Below are 26,549 nucleotides of genomic sequence, written 5' to 3' on the forward strand. Positions count from 1 at the left end.
TTGATGAGCTTGAGGGCTGTGCTGAGCTCCAGTACCTGCTTTAGCATGGTTTCTACAGCTGGATATCTTTCTTAATGCCAACCACTACTGGGTGCTTTTTTTGTTTTTGTTTTCATGGCACCAGTGAAAGTCTCAAGTGCTTGCAAGATAAGGCCCTCAACTGAGCAAAGGATGTTAAAGTATGATAGGTGGCCATATGGTTAAGAAGCTTCCTAATCACGTGGTCTTGGGTTCATCTCCATTGCACGGCACTTTGGATAGATGTCTTCTACTATAGCCCCAAACCAACCAAAACCCTGTGAGCGGATTTGATAGACAAACACTGAAAGAAGCCCATTGTATATGTTTATATATGTGTGTATGTTTATGTATGACCTTGTCTAAACATCATGTGATGGTTGTCAATGAGCATCATCATCGTCATCATACAATTGAGGTTTTTCATTTCCAGTCTTCTGTGAAAACATGTTGAGATATGGAGAAATATTACCTCACCTGTAAACAGGTGAGGATTGGTGACATGAAGGGCATCCAGCTGTAGAAAATCTGACTCTTGCAAGCTTGGAAAAATAGACAATAACACTTTAGCATTCAGATTTTTCTGTCAAATGTAATGTTTATTTATTCACATTGATTTGAATTAATCATCCATTATCTTGTGGCTTCAAGAATTCAGTGATGTGGTAGCTTATTTTTACCATAACATTGTCAAGTTGGCATGTGATGTTGGATTAGGCCAGTTTAAACATAAAAGAGGCAAAATATTTTGACTGGACATGGCCTGTTTAAATGCTAAAGGGTTAGAATGATGATGATAAATATGCATGTGTGTGTTTTTCAAAGTCCTTGACATTTTCAAAATAACAAATAGTTTATTGCTACTTCGAATAATATCCAGAAATTCACTTTGAATTCTGTCTTTAATGTTACTACTTTATTGCAGCTGGTTTTCATCATATTCTAGACATTTTATTATACTATTGATCTCCAAGAGATTTAAGCTGAATTTTGTGGAATTTTAATCATGCACACATTGGGGCAAGCGAAAGCGAAACCGTCAATGGCACCTGTGCCCAGCATCGCCTTCCTGGCACTTGTGCCTGATGGCACGTGTAAAGACATTCAAGTGAGATCGTTGCCAGTGCCGCCAAACTGGCTCCTGTGCAGGTGGCATGTAAAATACACCATTTTGAGCATGGCCGTTGCCAGTACTGCCTGACTGGCCTTCGTGCCGGTGGCACATAAAAGCACCCACTACACTCTCTGAGCGGTTGGTGTTAGGAAGGGCATCCAGCTGTAGAAACTCTGCCAGATCAGATTGGAGCCTGGTGCAGCCATCTGGTTCACCAGTCCTCAGACAAATCGTCCAACCCATGCTAGCATGGAAAGCAGACGTTAAACGATGACGATGATGATGATGACATACATGCACACATGTTTGTTATCACTTTTAATATCCGCTATTCCATTATGATGTGCATAACACAGAACATTTGGAGTTTTATAACTCCTAACACCAACTCATTTATTCTCCCATCACATTCAGATACATGGTACCAATTCTAATGATCAAGATATCAATTGTGTGTGTGTGTATAATATTTATATGTTACATACATGATTCATTTATAAAGCCTTGTGAGTTGATCTGGTTGACAGAAAAAAAATAACTGAAAGGTGCCTTGCGTGTGTGTTTGAATTTGTTTACATTTGCTTGTATGAAAACATGTTAGTGGTGTCAGTTTCTCCTGTCAACAAACTATCAGGTTATTTCATGTATTCAAAAGCATATGAAGAGATCCTTTACTTGTAATGGTCGGCATTGAAAAGAGCATCTGACTGTAAAACAATGCCTCAATAACGTTTGTGTAACTCATGCTAACTTGGTAAAATATGCAAAATGAATAATGTATGAATGTTTACATTTTATGACACCTTGTGGACAAGACAATGATGACAATGTATTCTGTAGTTGTAAGCTTTTGAGGATCAGTAGAATAAAAAGTATCTTGAAGACTAGATATAGGCTGGTGACAGGAAGGGGATCCGGCTGTAAAACACTTTTACAATAGATCTCTGCTCATCTCATGTTAGCATGAAAAACAGACATGAAATATTCAGATATGTTTGTTTGGGTTTGTGTGTGTGTAATTATATGTTGTATATTTTGTAAAGAAAAGTTTGACAGTAATTTTGAAGTTACTCTTTATATTGTCTTTCTTAAACTGAAATTTTCATTCTTTCAAGCTGTTTTATAACTTTTGGTTCATCTTGTGGATGGGTTCCAGTCATTACAATGTTGTGTATTTTAATAGTGCATTATGTGAAATATAAAAAACATAACTGGGGTAAAGCATGCTCCAATGGACGTTTAATTTCAGAGGTAATGACTGATAGAAGAGAAATTTATGGAAGAGATGGGGAGAGTGATAGGCACATGATAATTGGATAGTGGGATAAGTGAATAACAAAAGATAATGAGAACAATAAGAACGAGAGTGACAAATGGCAACACCTGTTCACACCCACTTTCATCTTGTTTTTGTTGCTCACGCATCAATTCAACTGATTTGTACCTTTGCTACTAACTTTAATCACACAGTACATCTTCCTCTTCTGTACAGCCCCTACTCTTTTACCTCTCTCCTGAATCCTATACATTTTCTCATTTCCATTCATTCATATGTAGACTGTTTACAGGTAAAATGGAATATTTCCTATACAGAACAGGTATAGAAAAGCAGGAGACAACTGCCAACACCAAGCAGTTCCAAAGGATGTTAATGGACAACAAATACCAGCATCCTTGATAATATAACAACAACAACAACACTTTCTAGTTGATATTGCCACACTTTAATGATAGATTATCCAATGAAATCTATGTTACTATTTTGAGCGTGGCCGTTGCCAGTACCTCCTGACTAGCCCTCGTGCCGTTGGCACGTAAAAGAACCCACTACACTCTCGGAGTAGTTGGCATTAGGAAGGGGATCCTGCTGTAGAAACTCTGCCAGATCAGATTGGAGCCTGGTGTTGCCATCTGGTTCACCAGTCCTCAGTCAAATCGTCCAACCCATGCTAGCATGGAAAGCGGACGTTAAACGATGATGATGATATCCATAGGGAGGGATCGTGTATACAGCTAGCATACACTTGACCTTCCTGAGAGTCTATACACACATACAATGCAACAATGTTTGCATGTTTATGGACCCATGTAGTATATCTTACAGTTTGTAATAAATGCAACAGATCTTACATTGGCAGCATATTTTCATACTGAACATCCACATTAAAGAACAAATTTATACATTTTCCTTACTCTGTAAAACATCTACAGAGAAGTCATAAAGAGATTATAGTTATACTCAAGGATACAAAGGAATATTAGAAATCTTAGGTTTAACCCTTTTTATACCAACCTGGCTGAAACCACCTCTGGCTCTGTAGTACAAATGTCTTGTTTTCATAAGTTCTGAATTAAAATCTCCCACCAAACCTTAGTCACAATTTATGTTCCTAACACTAGCTGAATGATAACAAAGTTATTTTACTAAATTCTTTGTTATATCTAAAATTAATTGAAAGAAACACAAAGCATCTCAACAGAAATATGGTAACAAAAGGGTTAAAGAAGCTATAATCCATCAATTGCCAGTAGTTGTGATCTAAGCTACACTGAGTGATATAACACAACCAGTATACACATGGCACTGCCGCTCCTCTGCAATTTTAGCATTTGAAAAACAACTGGTTAGTTATTTTGACTTGCACAAAAGAACTAGCTCTTCCTCTATTTTCTTGATAAGGAATTTCTTTTTAAATCCAAGATATTGAAATACAAGATAAGAATGTGGACCTCTGTTCTTGTTTTGTTTTTGGTTTTGCATCTGTTTACATCTTATTTCTAAACTTGCGTTTGTGTCTCTCTTTCTTAACTCGTTAGTCTTCAAATTACTCCATCAAATATAATGCTTATTTAATCACATTATTTTGAATTTATCAAATATTATCTTGTAGCTTTCAATGATGTGATTGTTTAATTTTAGAATGACATTGTAGGATAGATGTGAGAGGCCTGATAAGGCGAGTTTGAACATAAAACAGGCAGATTATTCAGGCCTGATATGGCTGGTTTGAATACGAAAGGATTAAACATTATTTTTTGCAGTGTTTCTGTTCACTTATTTATAATCCCTTTCTTGGAAAACAGGTAGAAGCAACTGGAAGTGCATCCACCATTAAATAATTTTTGCTTTAATTGCCTCTCATTTAAGCTGTGTTAGCATGGAGAAGCATACACTAAACAAAATAAACGATATATGCATGTGTGTGTATCTGTCTACCTATCTCCATCCATCCACCCACCCATCACCACCATCATCATCATCATCATCATCATTATTATTATTATTATTAAGGCGACAAGCTGTCAGAATTGTTAGCACACCAGGCAAAATGCTTAGCAGTATTTCGCCCATTGCTACATTTTGGGTTCAAATTCCACCTAGGTCAATTTTGCATTTCATCCTGTCAGGGTCAATAAATTTTGTACCAATAAAATACTGGGGTCAATGTAATCGACTGGTCCTCTCTCCCCAAAATTTCAGGCTTTGTGCCTATCGTAGAAAGGATTATTATTAAACCTCCATGTTCCATACTGGCAGTACGGGTTTTATGGTTTGACAAGGATCCAGTGAGTCCAAGGACTGCATTGTGCCCCAATGTCTGCTTTAACATGATTTCTATGGCTGGGTGCCCCTCCTAACACCAACTACTTTACAGTGGGCACTGGATGCTTTTTTTTCATGCTACCAGCAGCACTAGCAAGGTTACCATGTAGCTCTTATTTTAATTGGGGGGGGGGGGGGGTAAGGTAAAGTGAATAGGTTCTTATTGTTGTGGAGGTAGATGGATATTTACGTTTATGAGAGAGAGAATGATGCTGGGACCAATAATTAGGAATTGGTACTTACAGAACTACAATAGATAAAATCATGCGATAGAGACTTTCCCCTGATTCTTCCTTCTCCTTTTCTTCATCATCACTACCACTATCATCATGTTCAAAGATAGTGGTGATGAGGTGTTCAGGGGCCATAACAGGTACGAGTGGTAGTAGCAGTGGGTGGAGGGAGGTGGTAGTTTGCAAGAGGTGGGGGGTAGCAGAGAAGTAGGTACGTAGGCAGACAACATCTGTAGAGGTTGGGAAAGGTTGAAAGGAGTGGGTGCACAAGCTAGGAAGGTCAGAAGGGTGCCAGTTCCAGGGGAATTGACAGGGAAAGAAACAAGATGACATGTTTGGGTTAGGCTGCAGGAATGGAGTAGGGAGATAAAACAGGCTTTAATGTGAGAGGAGGGGCAAATAGGATAGCCATTGTAATATGTGAATGTGGAGAACTTATTAATGGATGAAGAATGGCTGATAAGTGAGATGGTTTTGAATAACAAAAGAGAAAGTGGTATTGGAAGTTGGGAAGAGTTTTGCTGGGGCAGATGTAATGGGGAGGGTATTGACTGAGAGGTTCATATTTATATAAGCATGCACATACACACACACACATATATATGCATATATGTATACAATATGTACCCAGGCAGTTCTTCCAGAAGTCAGTTTTAATATGATGAGCAAGTTTTCGCAAGAACCTCATACTACCAGATATCCCTGTCCTTTGTCATTCCTCTGTAATTGTCAGGATCCTAAGGTCATTTTTTACTACTTCATCCCATGTCTTCTTGGGTCTCCCTCTTCCACAGGGCTCCACCACATCTACTGATGGTCACTTTTCTATACAGCTGTCCTCATCAATACACATCGCATGTCTGTACCAGCACAGTCTTCTCTCTTGCACACTACAGCTGATCCCTCTTATGCCCAGTCTTTCTCTCATCATTTTTATACTATGTCCTTCATGCTCACTTATATTGCACACAGTATTGGATTAACCATTAAGCAAAATAAGCATGTGCTTAGGGCATCAAGGGATGGAAGGGGAGCACTACAGAAATGGTAAATGGTTTACAGCACAAAAGAAATCATTTGAAACTTGCTAAAATTAATATTCAGGATGCCTTTATCTCTACTCAATATAGATGTAGATGTGTTTACCTAAGATTAATTTTGAGGATCTGATCAAAGACTTTGCAATTCAAAAAAGTAGGAGGAAACTTGTCAAATCTAAATAAAATGGAAATATACAAAAATAAACATTATTTTCCATCTTGCTGTTTTGTTTCATTTTGAAAAATAAAAATTTATTTCATTGTTTGTTATTGTTTATACTTTAAATTACATAATCTTTTATGGGGGCACCAAAATCTTTTTAAGTGCTTAAGGCCTCGATGGGTCTTAATCCAGCCCCGATTGCACATCCAACAGAGCATGCTAGCTTTGTTTCTTTTCCAGACTTCTCATGTTCTCTTCATTAAAGGCTTATGTCTCACTACCATGCAGCATTGCAGTTCTAACACAAGCATCAAACAATCTGCTTTTCATGCTGTAGGAAAAACTCATTGTCACTAACAGCATATGGATATGATTGGTTATTTTTGGAAGTGTGCATTTGCCACCATGGAAAACACTCACAATTAGTATTAAATATTATATAGATATGTGCACTCATAGATCATCATCATTATCATCATCGTTTAACGTCCGCTTTCCATGCTAGCATGGGTTGGACGAATTGACTGAGGACTGGTGAAACCGGATGGCAACACCGGGCTCCAATCTGATTTGGCAGAGTTTCTACAGCTGGATGCCCTTCCTAACGCCAACCACTCAGAGAGTGTGGTGGGTGCTTTTACGTGTCACCCGCACGAGGGCCAGTCAGGCGGTACTGGCAACGGCCATGCTCAAAATGGTGTCTTTTATGTGCCACCCGCACAAGAGCCAGTCCAGGGGCACTGGCAACGATCTCACTTGGCTTGCTGGGTCTTCTCACGCACAGCACATTTCCAAAGGTCTTGGTCAGTAGTCATCACCTCGGTGAGGCCCAATCTTCGAAGGTCTTGCCTCACCACCTCAGCCCAGGTCTTCCTGGGCCTACCTCTTCCACGGGTTCCCTCAACTGTTAGGGTGTGGCACTTTTTCACGCAGCTATCCTCATCCATTCTCACCACATGTCCATACCAGCGCAATTGTCTCTCTTGCACACCACAACTGATGCTTCTTATGTTCAGCTTTTTTCTCAAGATACTTACACTCTGACGGGTATGCACACTGACATTACACATCCAGCGGAGCATACTGGCTTCATTCCTTGCGAGCTTACGCATGTCCTCAGCAGTCACAGCCCATGTTTCACTGCCATGTAGCATGGCTGTTCATACACATGCGTCATACAGTCTGCCTTTTACTCTGAGTGAGAGTCCCTTTGTTGCCAGCAGGGGTAAGAACTCTCTAAACTTTGCCCAGGCTATTCTTATTCTAGCAGCTACACTTTCAGCGCACCCACCCCCACTACTAACTTGGTCACCCAGATAGCGGAAGCTATTGACTACCTCTAGTTTTTCTCCCTGGAATGAGATAGAAGTTGTTTCCTGTTTGTTTACAGTGTTTATTGCACCTGAACATCTGCCACATACAAAAACTAACTTCCTAGTTAACCTGCCTTTGATATTGCTGCACCTCTTATGTGTCCATAGCTTGCACCGGGTACATCTTATAGAGTTACTACCTACTCCTTTTCTACATACTGAGCAGGGCCATCTACCTGAAGGGGTTTGTGTTTTATCTACCTTCCTACTTATTAGGATTTTGGTTTTAGCTAGGTTGACTCTAAGGCCTTTCAATTCTAGACCTTGCTTCCACACCTGAAACTTCTCCTCTAGTTCTGATAGTGACTCCGCAATTAGTGCAAGGTCATCAGCATAGAGGAACTCCCAGGGGCAACCTGTCTTGAATTCCTCTGTGATCGCCTGGAGGACTATGATAAATAGGAGGGGGCTGAGGACGGAACCTTGGTGGACCCCTATCTCTACCCGGAATTCATTACTGTACTCATTTCCAACCCTCACCTTACTGGCAGCATCTCTGTACATGGCTCGCACAGCTCTCACTAACCATTCTTCTATCCCTAGTTTCCTCATTGACCACCAGATAAGGGATCGGAGGACCCTGTCAACGGCTTTCTCCATGTCAACGAAGGCCGTAAAATGTTCTGCTTTGTCCCCCACTCCTGTTGTGTTTGTCAAGTTTGTTCTACTTAAACTGTGGTTATAGGTGTGATGAACAGAAGAGTGCATGTGTTGCTTGCACGGTGCTATTAACTATGTCATATCTTTAGCATCCCCTTACCACTGCTTCTCAGTTTCAGTGTTTTGCCATTGACTTTGATTTCTTGTGTTAACTCTCCTTATCTCTCTTTCATCTTCTCTTGACTTGGCTTTAGGCCTGTTGGGCCCTGTCAAACTGTCCAACCTACACCAGCATGGAAAACAGATGTTAAATGATGATATATGGATAAACCTAATTGAAGTTTTTTGCCAACATTGTGCAACTTCAGTAAACAAATGTCTGTTGTCTCTTTATCTCTTCCTTGAAGAGAAAAATCAAACAAGATTGATTTGTTTCAGAATCAATTCAAAAAACCTCATACTTCTAATGCTCATGACTTTGGCAAACTGTTTACTTACACAGTTTCCTCTCTCTCACTAGATATATTTATATCTAGCTTCTCTTCTATTGTTCCTGCCTCCTCTTCTTCCTTTCATTTTTTCTAATCCTCTCCAATCCTGTCAATACAGTAGAAAAAGTATTTATGGTTCACTGTACTATAGCACTTCTTCAGTCTCTGCCTGTCTGAGACCCTGTTTCAGTTACACCGCCCTAATTTTAACAACATTAAATGAAACAAAATTTGTTATAAAAATCCAAATAACTTATTTTAAAAATGAGAAATAGCATTTGTTTCATAAACTAAATTTTTGTTGTATTTTATTAAGACATCCATGGAACCTCCTTTGAGAAAGAAGACTGCATTGTCATAATTCTTTATCCTTTCCTCCTGCTCATCATATTGTCCAGTAATTCTTGGAAGTTAGCAGTCACAAATGTTAGAGGAATCTTTCAGTTTCCTTACATTCTTTCTTCAGTTTGTCTTATTTCTGTTCTATCTAGCTCTTATCCTGAGGTCACCAGCTATTTTTTTTTAATGTCAAATGATTATATTCTTCACAGGAGATGCTTTCCTTGAGAGAGAGAAAAAAAATCTATTGACCTGACATTTATATTTCAGACACCTGTCTTATTTCAGTTTGGTCATTCTTAACTTCTTCCTCTGAGTTTCATTTCTTTGTCATATTTTCTGTGTCAGCTGGTTGTTTGTATTTACATGTCTAAAATCAAAACCCCAATGTGTTTGTAGGATAATATCCTATTAACATTTTTCCATAAAAGGCTCAAGGATCAAGTTACACTATTTTTTACTTTTCTTGTCAATAAGAAACTGAGAGGTTAATCTCACTGGTCAGAATGTGTTTGTCTATTTCAGCTAGCACACGTGCACACACACACACACACACAGACACTCACACACATGTAGGTGACAACTAGGTTAAGTGATTAGATGAACAAACTGTTATTATACTTCAAGTCAGGATATTAAAAGAGATATGGTCCTATCAGGAACACCCATCATTAGTTTTGCTGGCTGGATTCCCAAGTGTGACCAGCTAAGACTTCTTGGTCTACTCCTAAGTTTCCTGCCAGTTAGCTCAGCTTGAAGAATCTGTCTTGTGATTCTTTCTTGCCACATTCTAATCACGTGTCCATTGTACCAGAGTTGTGTTCCCTCACTGTGGAGAAATAGCAACTTGACCAGGAGAGACTCCTTAGTTTCTTACTTATGTACTCCAGAGATCTTTCAAAAGAACCCCATTTCAGCTGCTTACATTTGTGATCATACTCTTTTGGTTGTTACCCAACTTTCATGACCATAGGTGAAGACAAGCATAAAAGCAGTCAAATTTTAGTACCTTATTCAATGTGTGCATTGCCAAACAATTAATTTCAATTTTCAGGTTTAGTTGCATCTTTCAGTCAGCCCTTATAACTTACAACATGATCAGTGGCTACAACCAAAGCAGAAGTTAAACCTAGATCCACAAGCTAATAAAACAGTCACCAGTGTTACAGCTGCTTACATTACTGATATTTTAATTTTGTAGGACCTATTTACAGCTAGGTAGACTGGGACATTTGCAAGTCAAAGTGTATTTTTTAGATTTTTTTCTTCTTTATTTTTTAAATTGGCCAAAAGAGAAATGACAATACTCCTAAACTGGTGAGATTGATGCAATTGATACTCACCTTGAACATCTTCAGGTAAAAATATGAGCCGGGAAGGAGAGATGGGAGTCAATCAGAATGCTTAAAACCGCAAACTCTTAACAGCTTGAAAATAATATTAACCCTACCACATTAAATGTCTTAACTACAGATACAACAGTAGCAGTTTTGGGATTTGAACTACCAAATTCTCTGTTTATTGTCCATTCCCTGATTGTCTCAACCATTCCTTTATATATATTGATGATTAAAATATTCTTTCATTTCTTTGCTTGTAAATGTTTCTCCTAAAATATTTTTTGGTTGTGTATTTTAGTCTTCTTCAATTATTTTCTTCAGGTTTACGCATGGAGTGGTTCAATAGAAATGGGTGTTACTACCTGTGATCCTACAACTTTAAATTTTCCAGTCAGTGCTTCATCATTTCGTGAAGGAACATGGGTTATGTCTGGCAACAGCATTCTGAAAAATGGCCACTCATTAAACGAAGAATATGGCTGTGATTTGGACATTCTTTCAGAAGGAGACCGTATTGGAGTGCTGCGTACTGATTATGGTGCTCTGCATTTCTTCATCAATGATGTAGACCATGGTCCAGCAGCTACCGGCATTCCAAACAAAGTGTATGCAGTTGTGGACATGTATGGAAAATGTGCTCAAGTTACTATAATGGATGAAAGCATCAGACAAAACGGTAAAATATAACTTAAGGATATTTTGAATTATAAAAAAAAAACAATAAAAACATTCATAAAGAGATGGTAGAGTGCCAGGCTAAATGTCATTTGATTTTTAATTCTTTCTCTCCATATTGTGAATTTAAAATATGCTTGGATCACACTTGGATTTATGTCCCTCTGGTTTCAGTAAAGTAGGTCAAATTACCCCCACTTTTATTAATATGTTGCATAGTTCCAATCTTGGTAATTATTTTCCAAAGAAAACTATTTTTCTTAAATGTTTTTGGAAATTACTATTAACCCATTAGCATTTAAACCAGTCATATCCAGCCAAAATAATCTACCTGTATTATCTTCAAACTAGCCAGATCTGGCCTCTCATACCTACCCTACAACATTATTCTAAAAATGAAAACAATCACGTCATTGAAATCTCAAAGCTACAAGGTGATGCATGATTAATTCAAATCAATATGAATAAATAAATGTTACATTTGACACAGAAATTTGAATGCTAAAAGGGTTAAATAAAAGTTAGAAATTTTAAACAAATTTAATGAGTGATTGTAGGTTTATTGGTATATTTTATCCATATTTCCTTCACCCTTGTCATAGGATTTTTTGCCTTCATGGGTTGGATGGGTCTGCATCATTTCATCTGAGTAGCATCACCATCTTGAGATCTTCTGACAAACTCCCTCCTGCGTTTTATTTACTGACCTCCTGTCAGCATTCATTTGTGTTGCATGACAGCAGAGTGCCTTTTTTAAGAACTTTAATGCCTAGCCATGCTCTCCCCTCATCTCTGTTGTCTTTTGTACACATTGTTACATATCAAATAGCAATCGGGTTTATCTCATTCCTTTCATTCTTCAAGTATTATCCCACTACCATCCCCATCAGTTTACTTGTGGTTCATACAGAGTTTTCTTTGCATGGTGAGAGGAAAAACACTTTATTGCCTCTGCTGGCAGTTTTTCTTGCATTGTAGCAAAGTTCGTAAAATTTATTATAAAAATATCAAGGATTGATATTGAAATTAATCAGTAATGCATTGAACTAAATGCATAACATCATTTTACATCCATTTTCTATATTGGTATGGTTTGGATTGTTCAACAGAATCTGATACATTGGATAACAACTTCTTGCTCCAATGTCTCTGTTCTGTCCTTGTTTTTTGGTTGTATAACCATTCTTAACACCAAACTTTACAGAGTGTATTGAGTGCCTTTTTTCCTTCTTGGCACCAGCACCATAGACGTTGTCATGTTCTCAGCAACGTTAAAGAGCCCTTTCAAGCCCTGCATTATCACTTTTTAATGGATAGCAGTTTATCACTTGGAGCCATAGTCAAACTCTGTTAGGATCACTTTCCATTTTCAAAGTCATTAAAAAATAAGTAGAAAGTTTTGATATTTCATCTGCTCTAAAAGGGGTTGGAGTGGAACTTTTAAGGAATAGCACTTTACATTGATTTCTATGGCATTAAGCAGGTAAGAAATAAATATATCAATTTTGTTGGTATTCTCAGATAATCTAAGATACATATTTACCTATCTGTAACTGAAACAATGCAGGAATAGTGTGTTCAAGTTACAAAATGAAATACTTGCAGAGAATTTGTATTCTTGAATTAAGAACTGGTAGTTCAATATCTTACTCACCAGAATGGTTGTTCTCTTTTTATAAGTACCAATAATTAATGCAAGTTAATTCAATCCATTACATCATTTTCTCTACAAAATTTAATCTACATTATTCGAAAGAAATCAGTTTTTAAACAAAAATGTTTTACGTTTATTGTTATTGTTTGAATTTTTAATGAACTGTAATGTATATTGTTCTGTACACCATCAATAACATTGTTCACTGCATCATTTACTGTACTGTTAACTTTCTTGTTTATTACATCATTAACTACATTGTTCATTGTAGTATTCATTATATTGCTAATTATACTGTTCGCTGCATAATTAACTACAACATTCACTACATTTTTAACCATATTGCTCACTACCTCATTATCTGAATCATTAAGTACACTGTTAATTGTAGCGTTTTCTATGTCATTAGTTGCTTTGTTCATTGCACTATTAATCAAACTGTCCTCGACATCGTTAACTGCATTGTTAATTATTGGGTTATCTCATAGATAATACAATTTTTTCAATTGCATGAAAAGTCGGAAGGGGGCGGGATAAACTACCCGCATCAACTTGCTATAAAAGCAGGTAGTAATTTTATCTTGTACTTATTCTTAGTGCAAGTTTTGAAGAGTGCAGTTCGATTTTAACAGTTATTTTTTCAAAGCTATAATGGAAGTGACTAAGGAGCATATTTGGCATATTTTGCTTTATGAATTCAATAAAGACAATAATGGAATGGAAGTGCAAGGAATATTAATGCAGTATATGGGGATCAGACAATAAGCATAAGCCAATGTCAACAGTGGTTCTAGGAATTTCGTCGTGGAAGATCTGTAGAGTGCAACAAGGACATCCTGCAAACCCTGGTGGAACAAAATCCTGAAGAACCAGCAGAGAAGCTTGGATTTGGTCATTCAACCACTCATCAACACCAGCGTGCCATTGGAAAAGTCAGTAAATTGGGTCAATGGGTTCCTCATAACTTTTCCAAGTCTAATTGTGTGCAGAGAGTGAATGTGTTCTCTTCTTTGCTGTCACATCTCACAAATGAGCCTTTTTTAGACCAAATAGTGACTTGTGATGAGAAATGGGTTCTCTATAAAAATGTCAAGCACTGAAGATAGTGGGTAAAGAAAGAAGAAACACTGGCATCCCAGGCTAAAGAAGGTCTTCACCCACGTAAGGTGTTGTTATCTGTTTGGTGAGATATGAAAGGTTTAGTCCACTTTGAACTTTTAAACCCAAACCAACCGATAACAAAGGAGATCTACTGTGAGCAGTTTGAGTGGCTTAAGTCAGCGCTAGAAGAAAAATGATCATCCTTGGTTTCAAGACAAAAGGTGTTCTTACAACAGGATTAATGTTTGGCCACATAGAGCAAAAATTACATTCCAAAGGCTGGAGCAGTTTGAATGGGAAATGATGCCCCATCTGAGTATCATTTATTCTGCAGTCTTCCAAATCATTTGGACGGAAAAAATATGAATTCTGTAGACAAAGTCAGAACAATACTAAAAGAGTATTTTTCATCACAGACAAGTGAATTTTGGAAAAGGGGCCTTGCAAGTCTACCAGATAGATGGAAGAGCATTGTAGAAAATGAAGGAGAGTATATTCTAGATTTTAAAAAGGACTGTGTTTATTTTAATTTTGAAAAATTAAAGAAATATAAAAAAAAACTGCATTATTTATGGGATGACCCAATATATTATTCTTCATTGCTCTGCTACTCGATATACTGTCCATCACGTCTTTAATTGCATCAATTCACTACACTCTATATAATTAATTATATTGTTCATTAACTATATTGCTCAATTGTTCACTTCATTGCTGCCTACATCATCCACTACATTATTTACATTGTTCATCATATGTTCACTATAACATTAACTACATTGTTCACCTTCACCACATTGTTCACTGCATTAGTCATTAAATTATTCTCTGCATCGTTCACCAACCATATAATTCTTCAACTTAACAAGTATCCTTTTTTTTTTCTTTTTCTCTTTTCTTCCTTCCATTTTCTCCACCACTATCCAGCCTTCAATAGCAATATCGTTAATGAAATTGCCAATGAATATTTGGCAGTGTTATCTAATCAAGTCGCCAGTAATTTAAGTCAAGCCACTGGCAACAGTTCAGCAGTTGTTATGGAGCCAAACTTTAACAGTGCACTTAACGACAATGCCAGCACAACATCAAACAACGTACCTGTGTCGGTGAACCTTCTGATAGGAGGTGCAGGAGGAGGAGGAGCTAGCAGCAGCGGCGGTGGTGGTAGTGGCGGTAGCAATGGTGGTAATAGTGCAGCCGGTGCTGCTGGTAGCAGTGGAAACAATAATGGAAATGGGGGTGGTGCTGGGGGTGGTGGCGGCGGTGGAGGAGGAGGAGGGGGAGCGGGTGGTGGAGGAGGAGGAGATGCTCAGACTTTACGTTCCAATGAAAGACTAGTGTTCCATGAAAAGTGCGGTGGACTTGTGAAGTTGACCAATGGCAGACGAACAGCGGAAAGAACGAGACCGTTGGACGAGTTCAACAATGGTGTGGTTATGACAAACAGACCAATAAAAGATGATGAAATTTTTGAGGTAAGAATTTTCGTTTTGGTTTTTATTTTCCTTAATCATTAGAGAGGTTGTTTAGATCTTGGTCAGCTCAGAGTGAGCTGTCCCATGATCAGAGGTGTTCCAATAATGACCATCTAGTCCTTCTTCTGAACATTGCATACCTAAAACTATATTATCAAATGTGTTGCTGTCTTTTCAAGACGCAACACATTGGGCTTCAAGGGGTGTTTAGCTATTGTTTTTAGCAGGTGGACAAGTCACTTTATGAGTTCCCTCAGAGCAGTAGAGCTGTTAAGAACAATCTAAACAGCTAGGTGCCATGTCCAGTTGGCTTACTGTATTTGTCTTGGATCCCTCAATATTTGGGTTTCAAATTCCATCAATCACCTGTTCTTATTTTTCTTCCAATTATAAATTAGATTAATTATCAGATTTGTATTGTTTCAATTGATCAACCCTCATCCCTTACAAAAATTAGCCCTTATTTTTACATAAGGACTTTCTTTAAGCTTTTAGTCAAGGGGGAGGGGCTGCTGTACATGATCTTGATCTTTCACAGTTTTCAAGACTGGTCAGAAGGAGCAAAAAACCAAACCAGAGACACCCAGGTGTAGGTGGATTGAGTCTCCTACTCAACTTCATTCTTATAGCACTTGTCTGTATTTGTGTGAAAGCCATGGAGTAATTCTGTTATTGGCAGGGACATGCCACCTAGGTATGCAAGGTAGGCAATGCCTACCTTGAATAAAATAGATTGATAGCAACATTTTCCTTTTATGGCAAAATATGCACCTAATTCAATAAAATTATGAAGGTTGCTCTGATTACTCTGCATATAATACAAAATATTCTATCTTTTTTAAGATAAGGTAGGCATAATTTTACCCTGCTTTTCAATCTCAGTATTTAAGCTATGCATAGTACTGCTGTAGTACACATTCTACATACACTCCTACAACACCATTTTCTTTACATGTTATAAAGGTAGAAATAACTCTGCTTTCAATTCAATTGTGCGCCTGTGTTTCACTTATTTTTTTTTTGTTTTTTCCTTCAGTTTTAGCTCATTTCCATTTTTACCCCTTTCCAGCAATGGATAGTGACTATCCTTTTATCTACTGCCTACCCTGAGTAATTACTGATGGCACATGCCTGGTTATTGGTATTCATAGTATAAGCGTTTTCTGGATTTTGTATTTCATACCCAGTTATTCTGGCAATTATTCTGGTTCTCATAGGAGATAATAATAATATTGTGAATACAGTCTGTTCTGGTTACATCAGTGTATTGGCAGAATCCACTGCACTGATGTGGAGCATCAGTTAAAGTGTTTAGTTACAGACTGAGTGCAAATACTACCAAAGCCAACTTTCTTTCAATGTCTGAAGATGCTACAATAAAGTACCAGTCAAATACGTGGGTCATTTTAATTGTCCATTCTCTCCGCTCCCTTCAAAAGCAACAAAAAAAGAAAGTAATAACACACACACACACGCACACATTGATTTGTGTCAATATAAAAATTTCAAATATGCATTATGTCACACAAGATGTAAGAAAGCATAATGAATGTTTGTTATGTATGTGTGATTGTGTGCAAGTGGATTAGTGAAGTTTAATCCATTAAATTTGTGCAGTTAATTTAATTTACAGGCTTAACACAAATATATCAAATAATATGGCACATATTGCTTGTGGTTCAAAGGTAAGGAAGAATCTCAGAAAGGATTTTGCAGCAGTATTGAATGATCTCCATATAATACAGCAACCTAAATAAAAAATATATTCCCTGATTTTGTTAACTATTATCATCACTGTTTTAATGTCCACTTTGCCATGCTTGCATGGGTCAGACGGAATTTGTTGAAGCAGATTTTCTACTGTTGTTTTTCCCCTGTTTAAGAATAAAGTAATATTTCTTCATGGCCAGACATATTTTTCACAAAAGACTGGAAATGAAGGACACTGCTTATTGATGGTGATACTCATTTATAAGTACCATGCAATATCAAGGCAAGGCGAAAATAACACACACACACACATGTATGATAGGCTTCTTTCAGTTTCTGTCAACCAAATCCATACAACACTTTGAGCAGTTCACAGCTATAACAGAAGACACTTGCCTGAGGTGCTGTACAGTGGGATTGAAACCAAAAACAACTATACCTCTACCTAACATGATTTGTGTCTATTTTATGATACCATAATGCAAAAAAAACAGAACTTTATTCAGTTACAAACTACATTCAGTTTTTACATTTTCAATCTTTACTTCCTTAGATTCGACTTGATGAACTTGTAGATAAATGGTCTGGTTCCATAGAAGTTGGTGTTACAACCCATAATCCTACACTATTAGATTTTCCTCCAACTATGACAAATATGAGATCAGGTAATATTGTCTTTTTTTTTTGTCTTGTATCTCTTTCCCCTCAAGAATTTGTCATGTGTTTACAATTTTGCTCCAAGATTGCTTATTATGCTATACCATGACCTGGTATTTTCCAAATGTTTTGAATTCAAAGATTATACTATGTATGTGTGTGAGGGTGTGTGTATCTTGTATGTTGATCTATTGCATTGGTTTTGTTGCTATACATATTTCTACACAAATCATATAAAGAGGTATATTTCCATAGAGCATCGATAATATATGCTCATATCCTATAAGTATTTTATTTCCTCTTAACAATATCTGCTGTCAATTCAACATCACTGGGGGTTTAATGAATAAAAAACAATTTTATTCATTTGTCATTTATCTTATATATTTATATATGTATATCACACACACACACACTCACTTGCAAGTATATGTGTCTACATGTTACCATGTGTGTGTGTGTGTGTGTGTGTGTGTGTTTATCTTTTAGCTTTTTGTTTCAGTCATTAGACTGCAGCCATGCTGGGGTACTGCTCTAAAGAATTTTTTTGTCAAATGAATCAACTTTTATGTGTGTGTGTGTGTGTGTGTGTGTGTTTAGCTGAAGCAACAAAGCGACTCAAGGGCTGGGAGTTTCGTCTTTTGATGAGTGCCAATGCATGAAAGTCCTGACCCTTGAGTCACTTTGGTGCTTCTTCTAAATATTAATGTAAATATATATTTATTTAACAGAGATGTACTTGCATAGCAAGTGACCTGGTCTGAGATCATGTGCTGAAACAAAAACAATTGCAGTGTGGAAGGTGTTTATAAGCCATTTAAGAAACACAGAAAAATCGTTAGATTCACTTCAACATTTAAATTTAACTTGTCAAAATATTTTCATCGCTTTGAGGCTGCAACCTGTTCACTGATGCAACACGGAATAATACACCTGCTTGTTGTTCCTTCACCTGTCTTCATCTTTTGTTTTTTGTAGAAGAGCGTAGGTTCAAAATTTAAAAGACTTTCTCACCTTCCCAAGCGTTAAACTAATACACCTGTTTGTTGTTTACACACCTGTCTTCGTGTTTTGTTTTTCGTAACACACACACGTGTTGATGTTATTTAGCACCAGTTCAGTCCTAATGAAACAATCTTATGATAAAAGGCATTCCAGCCATGACTGTCCTATTTCTTTTCATATTCAGGCAGTATGTATTTAGATGTACATTAATTAATGTGTTCTTCTTTTTTTGTGATACATTAGAGTGTTAGTTGAAGGAGGTTTTGGCTGCTATTTCAAGCAAGTTGAGCAACCACACAGAACCACCTGTGTTGTTTTTGCACCAGGTCAGCCTTGACCCTGCAAGTCTATGGTCAAGCCGATTGAACTGAGACCTTTGTCTTTTAGTTTTTAATCAGAATCAGTGTATCTAGGACAACATTATCCAATGGATACCTTCCTTTTACAATGGCAGAGTGTGATTTGCAACAGATTTAGCTGCTGTTTCTCATTTAAGGCATCACTTTGCTCAAAGTACACTCTTATATAAACATGGTAGACTGCTTTCAAATTCTCAGTTGATTTATAGAATCACATCAGATGTGGAGTGTGGCCATTTTCATTCTCTCTCTCTCTCTCTCTATATATATATATATATATATATATATATAGGAATGAAGCCAGTATGCTCCGTTGGATGTGTAATGTCAATGTGAATACCCGTCAGAGTGTAAGTATCTTGAGAGAAAAGCTGAACATTAGAAGCATCAGTTGTGGCGTGCAAGAGAGACGATTGCGCTGGTATGGACATGTGGTGAGAATGGAGGAGGATAGCTGCGTGAAAAAGTGCCACACCCTAACAGTTGAGGGAACCCGTGGAAGAGGTAGGCCCAGGAAGACCTGGGCTGAGGTGGTGAGGCAAGACCTTCGTACATTGGGCTTCACCGAGGCGATGACTACGGACCGAGACCTTTGGAAATGGGCTGTGCGTGAGAAGACCCGGCAAGCCAAGTAAGATCGTTGCCAGTGCCCCTGGACTGGTTCTTGTGCGGTTGGCACATGAGATGCACCATTTTGAGCGTGGCCGTTGCCAGTACCGCCTGACTGGCTCCTGTAGGATTTTCGAGCGAGATCGTTGCCAGTGCCCCTGGACTGGCTTGTGCGGGTGGCACATAAAAGACACCATTTCGAGCGTGGCCGTTTTCGTGCGGGTGACACGTAAAAGCACCCACTACACTCTCTGAGTGGTTGGCGTTAGGAAGGGCATCCAGCTGTAGAAACTCTGCCAAATCAGACTGGAGCCTGGTGTTGCCATCCGGTTTCACCAGTCCTCAGTCAAATCGTCCAACCCATGCTAGCATGGAAAGCGGACGTTAAACGATGATGATGATGATGATATATATATATATATATATATATAATACAACGGAGAAAAAAGATAAGGGAAAAGAACGCGAGGATGTGGTACATGCAGAGTATTTATAAGACGCTCAGAGAATGGATCAAATTGTTTTCATCCCTAAATATAACTCCAAATAATTTGTTGAGTGCCCTTCTTTCATATATATATATATATATATATATATATATATATATATATATGTGTGTGTGTGTGTGTGTGTGTGTATATATCCTCTCTACTTTACTTGTATCTTTTCTCTCTGTGTTCTCATTCTTTACTACACTCCCCGTTTCTATTTCTTCTTTCCCTCTTCTTTTTCCTTTGCCAATTCTATAACTGTGTGTGTGTGTAAGTGTTTGTTTACGAGTTGCTTGTTTTGTACAGAAGTTGTTACATCCGGACAATGTTATTTGTTGTCAGTTCTCTCGTAAACAAACCACCCACTCACTTCCCGCCTTTGAAGCTATGCTGAATAAGAGATCCCATAGTTGAAAAACAGGCAAGAGTTAGCAACAAGTTGCGCATCTGGCTGTAAAACGATGCCGCAATGACATTCATGTAAACTAAGCAGGAACGTAAACATATTGCTGAGCTGAATGCAGATGAAGGGAGTTAACTCTACATGTACATTTTTATCAGTTTCATGTTGGATGAAACTGATAAAAATGTACATGTGGACACAGTAAACAGTAAAGTTATATATCCACATGGGTATCCACTCGACTTGCAACAATTTAATAAAACAGGCGCAGGAGTGGCTGTGTGGTAAGTAGCTTACTTCCCAACCACATGGTTCCGGGTTCAGTCCCACTGCGTGGCACCTTGGGCAAGTGTCTTCTACTATAGCCTCGGGCCGACCAAAGCCTTGTGAGTTGGTTTGGTAGATGGAAACTGAAAGAAGCCCGTCGTATATATGTATATATATATGTATGTGTATATGTTTGTATGTCTGTGTTTGTGTGTCTGTGTTTGTCCCCCCACCATCGCTTGACAACCGATGCTGGTGTGTTTACGTCCCCATAACTTAGCAGTTCAGCAAAGGAGCCCAATAGAATAAGTACTAGGCTTACAAAGTATAAGTCCTGGAGTCGATTTTCTCGACTAAAGGCAGTGCTCCAGCATGGCCACAGTCAAATGACTGAAACAAGTAAAAGAGTAAGAGTATTAACCGCAAATTAATGGTGATTAGTACCATTCACCCTTGGTACTAATCACCTATAAATTCCCATAGTTCCCTGCTATCTTCTTCCTCTAATTGCCATTTTGAAAACTAATCCTGGTACCAGCAGATATATATAATTCCAAGAAAGTTAAAGGTTGTGAATCCAACCAACTAAGGGATAATATCTATCCAATATACTGCTGGTAGAATACCCAATTATTAATACACAAGTGTTTTTTCATTGCATGGCATGGCATGGCAATTACATTACCAAGTGTAATAAATGGGTGAGGGTAAAGAGTTATTTTACTATTAATTTATAGAGCAATAAGAAAATGGAGTGGATCAATAGGTGGTATTCATCAACTTTTAGACATTATATTATGTCTATTTATTTATTTACTAAAAGGACAATTATAACAATATACATACATGTATGACATATTACGCTTTACACATATAATATAAAAAATATAAAAATATCAGTAATTATTAAAATATATAACATATAGCAATAGAAATTGGGATAATATCTTACAGCTGTTTCAGCCAAGAGGCAAAAATACCTCATTCTACTTTTATCCCTCCAGTGGACTGAAGTAATTAGTAGATGAAATTGAGGTACTTGGGTGTTTCTCTAGGCTTCGTCAGAGATTTTAGAAAATACATGAAGTTAAGTTATAAATATAAATACATATACATATACATAAATATACATAAATACATATACCTACATGCATATGTGCATGTATATGCATACAAATGAATCAATTATTATTATTATTATTAGATGCATTACATTATTCATATTAGATAAAATATAAACAGAAGTATGAGAAAGTTATTGTAAGGGGAGTAATATTGTAATTTATAAAATCCATATATTTTAAGATTATTTTAGTTATGTAAGAATGAAACTGTATATACATGAAGAATACACATATATATATATACACATACATACATACATATATATATATATATATATATCATCATCATCATCAACGTCGTTTAACGTCCGCCTTCCATGCTAGCATGGGTTGGACGATTTGACTGAGGACTGGTGAAACCAGATGGCTACACCAGGCTCCAATCTGATTTGGCAGAGTTTCTACAGCTGGATGCCCTTCCTAACGCCAACCACTCAGAGAGTGTAGAGGGTGCTTTTACGTGTCACCGGCACAAAGGCCAGTCAGGCGGTACTGGCAACGGCCACACTCAAAATGGTGTATTTTATGTGCCACCCGCACAAGAGCCAGTCCAGCGGCACTGGCAACGATCTCACTCGAAAGTCCTTACACATGCCACGGGCACAAGTGCCAGAAAGGCGACGCTGGGTACAGGTGCCATCACAATTTCGATTTTGCTTGCCCCAATAAGTCTTCGCAAGCTGAGTTTCGTGTGTCAATGAAGGAGACGACGTTGGCATGGGTGCTAGTCGTCATCCGTACAAACATACTCATAGTTACATACGTACATCTAATAGGTATGTGAGATACATAAGGATATTATATTTGAACCACTTATATACACCATTCTACTTGAATAATGGAACTGCAAATATAATATCCTTATGTATCTCACTTCTATATTCATTCTCTTACTTCATATCTTCTCTACAATAATTAATACTCAAACATTTTCGCGCACCGTCTCTGATGAAGGGATGTATAAAATATCCCAGAAACAGCTGTAAGACCTTTTCTTGATAAATGTTATGAAATCTATTTACTGCCTTGGTTTTTTTTTTTATCTCATTCTGTCAGTTTATATATCTACATGACCTGTGTTGGACTCCTCACTTGTATCATTATTGAGCCTGAAGCTTAACCATGGTCTATCCGTAGCACCTACTTAGTGTTTGCCCGATGTCTTTTGGGTCTTCCTGACACCAATACTTCTCATACCCTAAGATATATATATATATATATATATATATATATATATATATATATATGACGATGATGATGACATATATATCTATATAAGATATATATATATATATAAAAGACATATATATCTGTAATTCTTTACTTATTTAGACATTTTGTTTGTATCTTTTGCAGGAACAATAATGATGAGTGGCTGTGGCATCCTCACCAATGGGAAAGGAACTAGAAGGGAGTATGGAGAATTCAACCTTGATGATCTTGCTGTAAGTTAAGGAAAAACCCTTTCGCCATCATCATCATCATTCTCACCACGTCTACTGCTGTCACCAACACTACCACTACACATAGTATTGTTGGCATCATTCTTGCTGCCATCATCTCTATCCTCATTCTCACCACTTCTGCTATTGCCAATATAATCTTCATCATCATCATCACTACCATCAATATCAACACCATCGTATAACCACCACCATTATGATTTTTACTTTCAAAATCAATGTCATTATTTTTACATTTCTTCTATCATTAAATCAGCAATCCGTTGAGTGCAAGAATTCAAGAATCCAAAACAGTCAGTCAGAAGAGTATTTTAGAACAAGAATTCCATTTAAACAATGTTTATCGTGTAAACAGAGCTAAGAATCTATAGTCTGTAATGAACTGAACAACAAAACCAATTCTTTATTACACCAGTTTTTCCATGTTAACAAGTTGAGGAGTGAGGAGACATTATTGGGGTTTATTTTATCTGTACTCACTCTGTAGGCTCTGTGTGTGTACACATGTATATAGACACAGGCATGGCTGTGTGGTAAGAAGTTTGCTTCCCAACCACATGGTTCCAGGTTCAGTCCCATTCTGTGGCACCTTGGGCAAGTGTCATCTACTATAGCCTTGGGCCGACCAAAGCCTTTGTGAGTGGATTTGGTAGACGGAAACTGAAAGAAGCCTGTTGTGTGTGTGTGTGTGTGTTTGTTCTACACAACCACATGACAATGGGTGTTGATGTATTTACATCTCCATAACTTAACAGTTTGGCCAAAGCAACTGGTGGAATAAGTACCAAGCTTTAAAAAGAAATAAGTCCAGCTGTCAATTTGTTTGGCTAAAATTCTTCAAGGTGATGTCCTGGTGCCACATAAAAAAGCGCCCAGTCCACACTCTGTAAAGTGGTTGGTGTCAGGAAGGCATCCAGCTGTAGAAACCAAACCAGAAAAGACAGTGAAGCTTGTGAGGCCTTACCAACTCTGGTCAAACCGTCCAACCCATGCCTGTTTGGAAAACAGATGTTTAATGATGATGACGATGACGTTGACAAGGATGCATAGGCAGGCATCATTTGGCATCCACCTTTCCTTGCTTCTTTGGGTTGAGGCCATATACTCTTCCTGTTGCCAACCAAATATATTATTTTCTCAGAGCTAGACTTATTTTTCATGGAAGGTTGTAAACAAACAACCTCATTTTGTATAACAATGATATTTACTTATAAACATCATGTGACATCTGTACACACACACACACATACATCTATATAATCACATCTGTACGTACACACACAGACACACTCATATTCAGCTGGTATTCTGAGCCATCTGTTTGAATATATTTTGAAATATTATACGAAAGTTTTGAAGAAAAGTCTTATCTTTATTTTTTATGTTTCTTTTTAAAAAGAGATCTTGCAAGTGCCATGTGCAAAAACATCTGTTTGAAACTGAAGTTTTTTCATTTCATTCTGTGTGTCATGGGAATACTCCGAATGTTTTAAACTTCATACAAATGAGACCATGAAATTGCATTGTTGTTTAAATAATACTTTTAATAATATTTTTAATATTTTTTAAAATATTCAAAAAGAAATATGTATACAGATATATAGTTAGAGATTGTTTTTATAATAAAAATATTTTATAAAATCTTGTAACATTAACTGAAAAACAAAACTCACTACAAGTATAGAGTTGCATGTTGTTTATAATTTTATTGTCAGGAACTTCAAAGTTTCAGTAACATTGGTATCATCACTATCAATGAACCTTCGAAGTCACTGTCAATAAAATTATACAAACACCCTTCCATGTTTTGTATTTGAATTTTTGTTGTGAAATATTTCTTGCTTAAATTATATGCTAACATTAAGAATATTCTTGTGAAAATTAAGTTTAATTCTAAATTTAATATACGCCAGTTTTTTTCCATGTTAACAATGTGAGGACTGAGGAGGTGACAGTAAACAATTCTTCATTTCTTCTATTGGTTTCCATTATTGGACTATGACCATATTGAAGCAACACTTTTGTAGGTTTTAGTAAATTATATCAACTAACAGAAATGTTCCAAAGAAGAATTAACCAATATTGTTGTCAGGAATATAGCAAAAGTTAGTTTAGAGACAGTTCCAATAATGTGGCATTGCTAATAATAATTTGATAAAAAAAATTTTAATTGTAAAACACATTCTTTAAAAAATTTTCAAGTAAACCTTGTCGGTTACCAGTAACTATTTAACCCTGAGAAAGGAATGAATGCTGCATAGTCTCATTTGCTTTCAACTATAAAAGCAATGTAATTGTCTCAATGGCACATGTGAATGGCTGAACCTTCACAGAAACCGATCTCACTAATTTTGTTGCAAATATTTTGTGCTGGAAAAAATGTAAAAATAGAACTGACCATAATAATCCTGCTTTTGCAGTCTGATGAAAATAGGTTATCAAAAGTTTATTTTCTTTTGCTAAATTGATATACGTGTTCATACTCTCACACAGAATCATTAGAATGCAGCACAAAATGCTTAGCAGTATTTCATCTGCCTTTATGTTCTGCATTCAAATGCCACCAAAATTGACTTTGCCTTTCATCCTTTTGGGATCGATGAAATGAATACTAGTTATGCACTGGGGTCAATGTAATCAGCTAGTCCTCTCCCCCAAATTTCAGGCTTTGTGCCTATAGTAGAATTGATGTTGTTGTTATTATTATCATTATTATTATTATTATTATTATTAATGTGGCAAACTGGCAGAATCGTTAATTTGACAAGCAAAACGTTTAGTGGCGTTTCACCTGTCACTACATTCTGAGTTCAAATTCACCACGGTCAGCTTTGCTTTTCATCCTTTCAGGATGGATGAAATAAGTACCAGTTATGCACTGGAGTCAATATTATCGACTAGCTCCTCCCCCAAAATTTCAGGCCTTGTGCTTTCAGCAGAAACAATTATTATTGCTATTATTACTATTAACAGATGATAATGTTTCATTTCTATTTGTAGGTGGGTGACAGGATAGGATTGGTGCGGAAATCTAATGGATCCCTTCATTACTTTATCAATGGTATGGATCAGGGGATAGCTGCAACGGATGTCACGCCCACAGTATGGGGTGTGGTGGATCTTTATGGCATGGCTGTCAAGGTTACTATTATAGATAGCAGTCCAGTAAGAACTCCCGTTTGTAACAATGAATGTGTTCCCATGCAGTTGGCTAACATGGAGGCAGTTTCGACTCCAGACT

At 37.2% G+C, this 26,549-nt stretch overlaps 1 protein-coding gene across 1 annotated transcript in view; it reads left to right on the plus strand.

The window, feature by feature from the left end:
- LOC106871179 (neuralized-like protein 4) overlaps window positions 1-26,549 on the plus strand; it is a 90,191-nt gene that overhangs the window by 5,942 nt on the left and 57,700 nt on the right. Inside the window, exons 2-6 of the mRNA XM_089365363.1 lie at window positions 10,637-10,991; window positions 14,673-15,220; window positions 17,484-17,595; window positions 23,202-23,290; window positions 26,309-26,547. Coding sequence (XP_089221489.1) covers window positions 10,637-10,991; window positions 14,673-15,220; window positions 17,484-17,595; window positions 23,202-23,290; window positions 26,309-26,547 — 1,343 coding nt within the window. The remainder of the gene's footprint in view (window positions 1-10,636; window positions 10,992-14,672; window positions 15,221-17,483; window positions 17,596-23,201; window positions 23,291-26,308; window positions 26,548-26,549) is intronic.

This window comes from Octopus bimaculoides, chromosome Z, assembly GCF_046866305.1.
Source record: "Octopus bimaculoides isolate indiv1 chromosome Z, ASM4686630v1, whole genome shotgun sequence".
NCBI classification, from domain to species: Eukaryota; Metazoa; Mollusca; class Cephalopoda; order Octopoda; family Octopodidae; genus Octopus; species Octopus bimaculoides.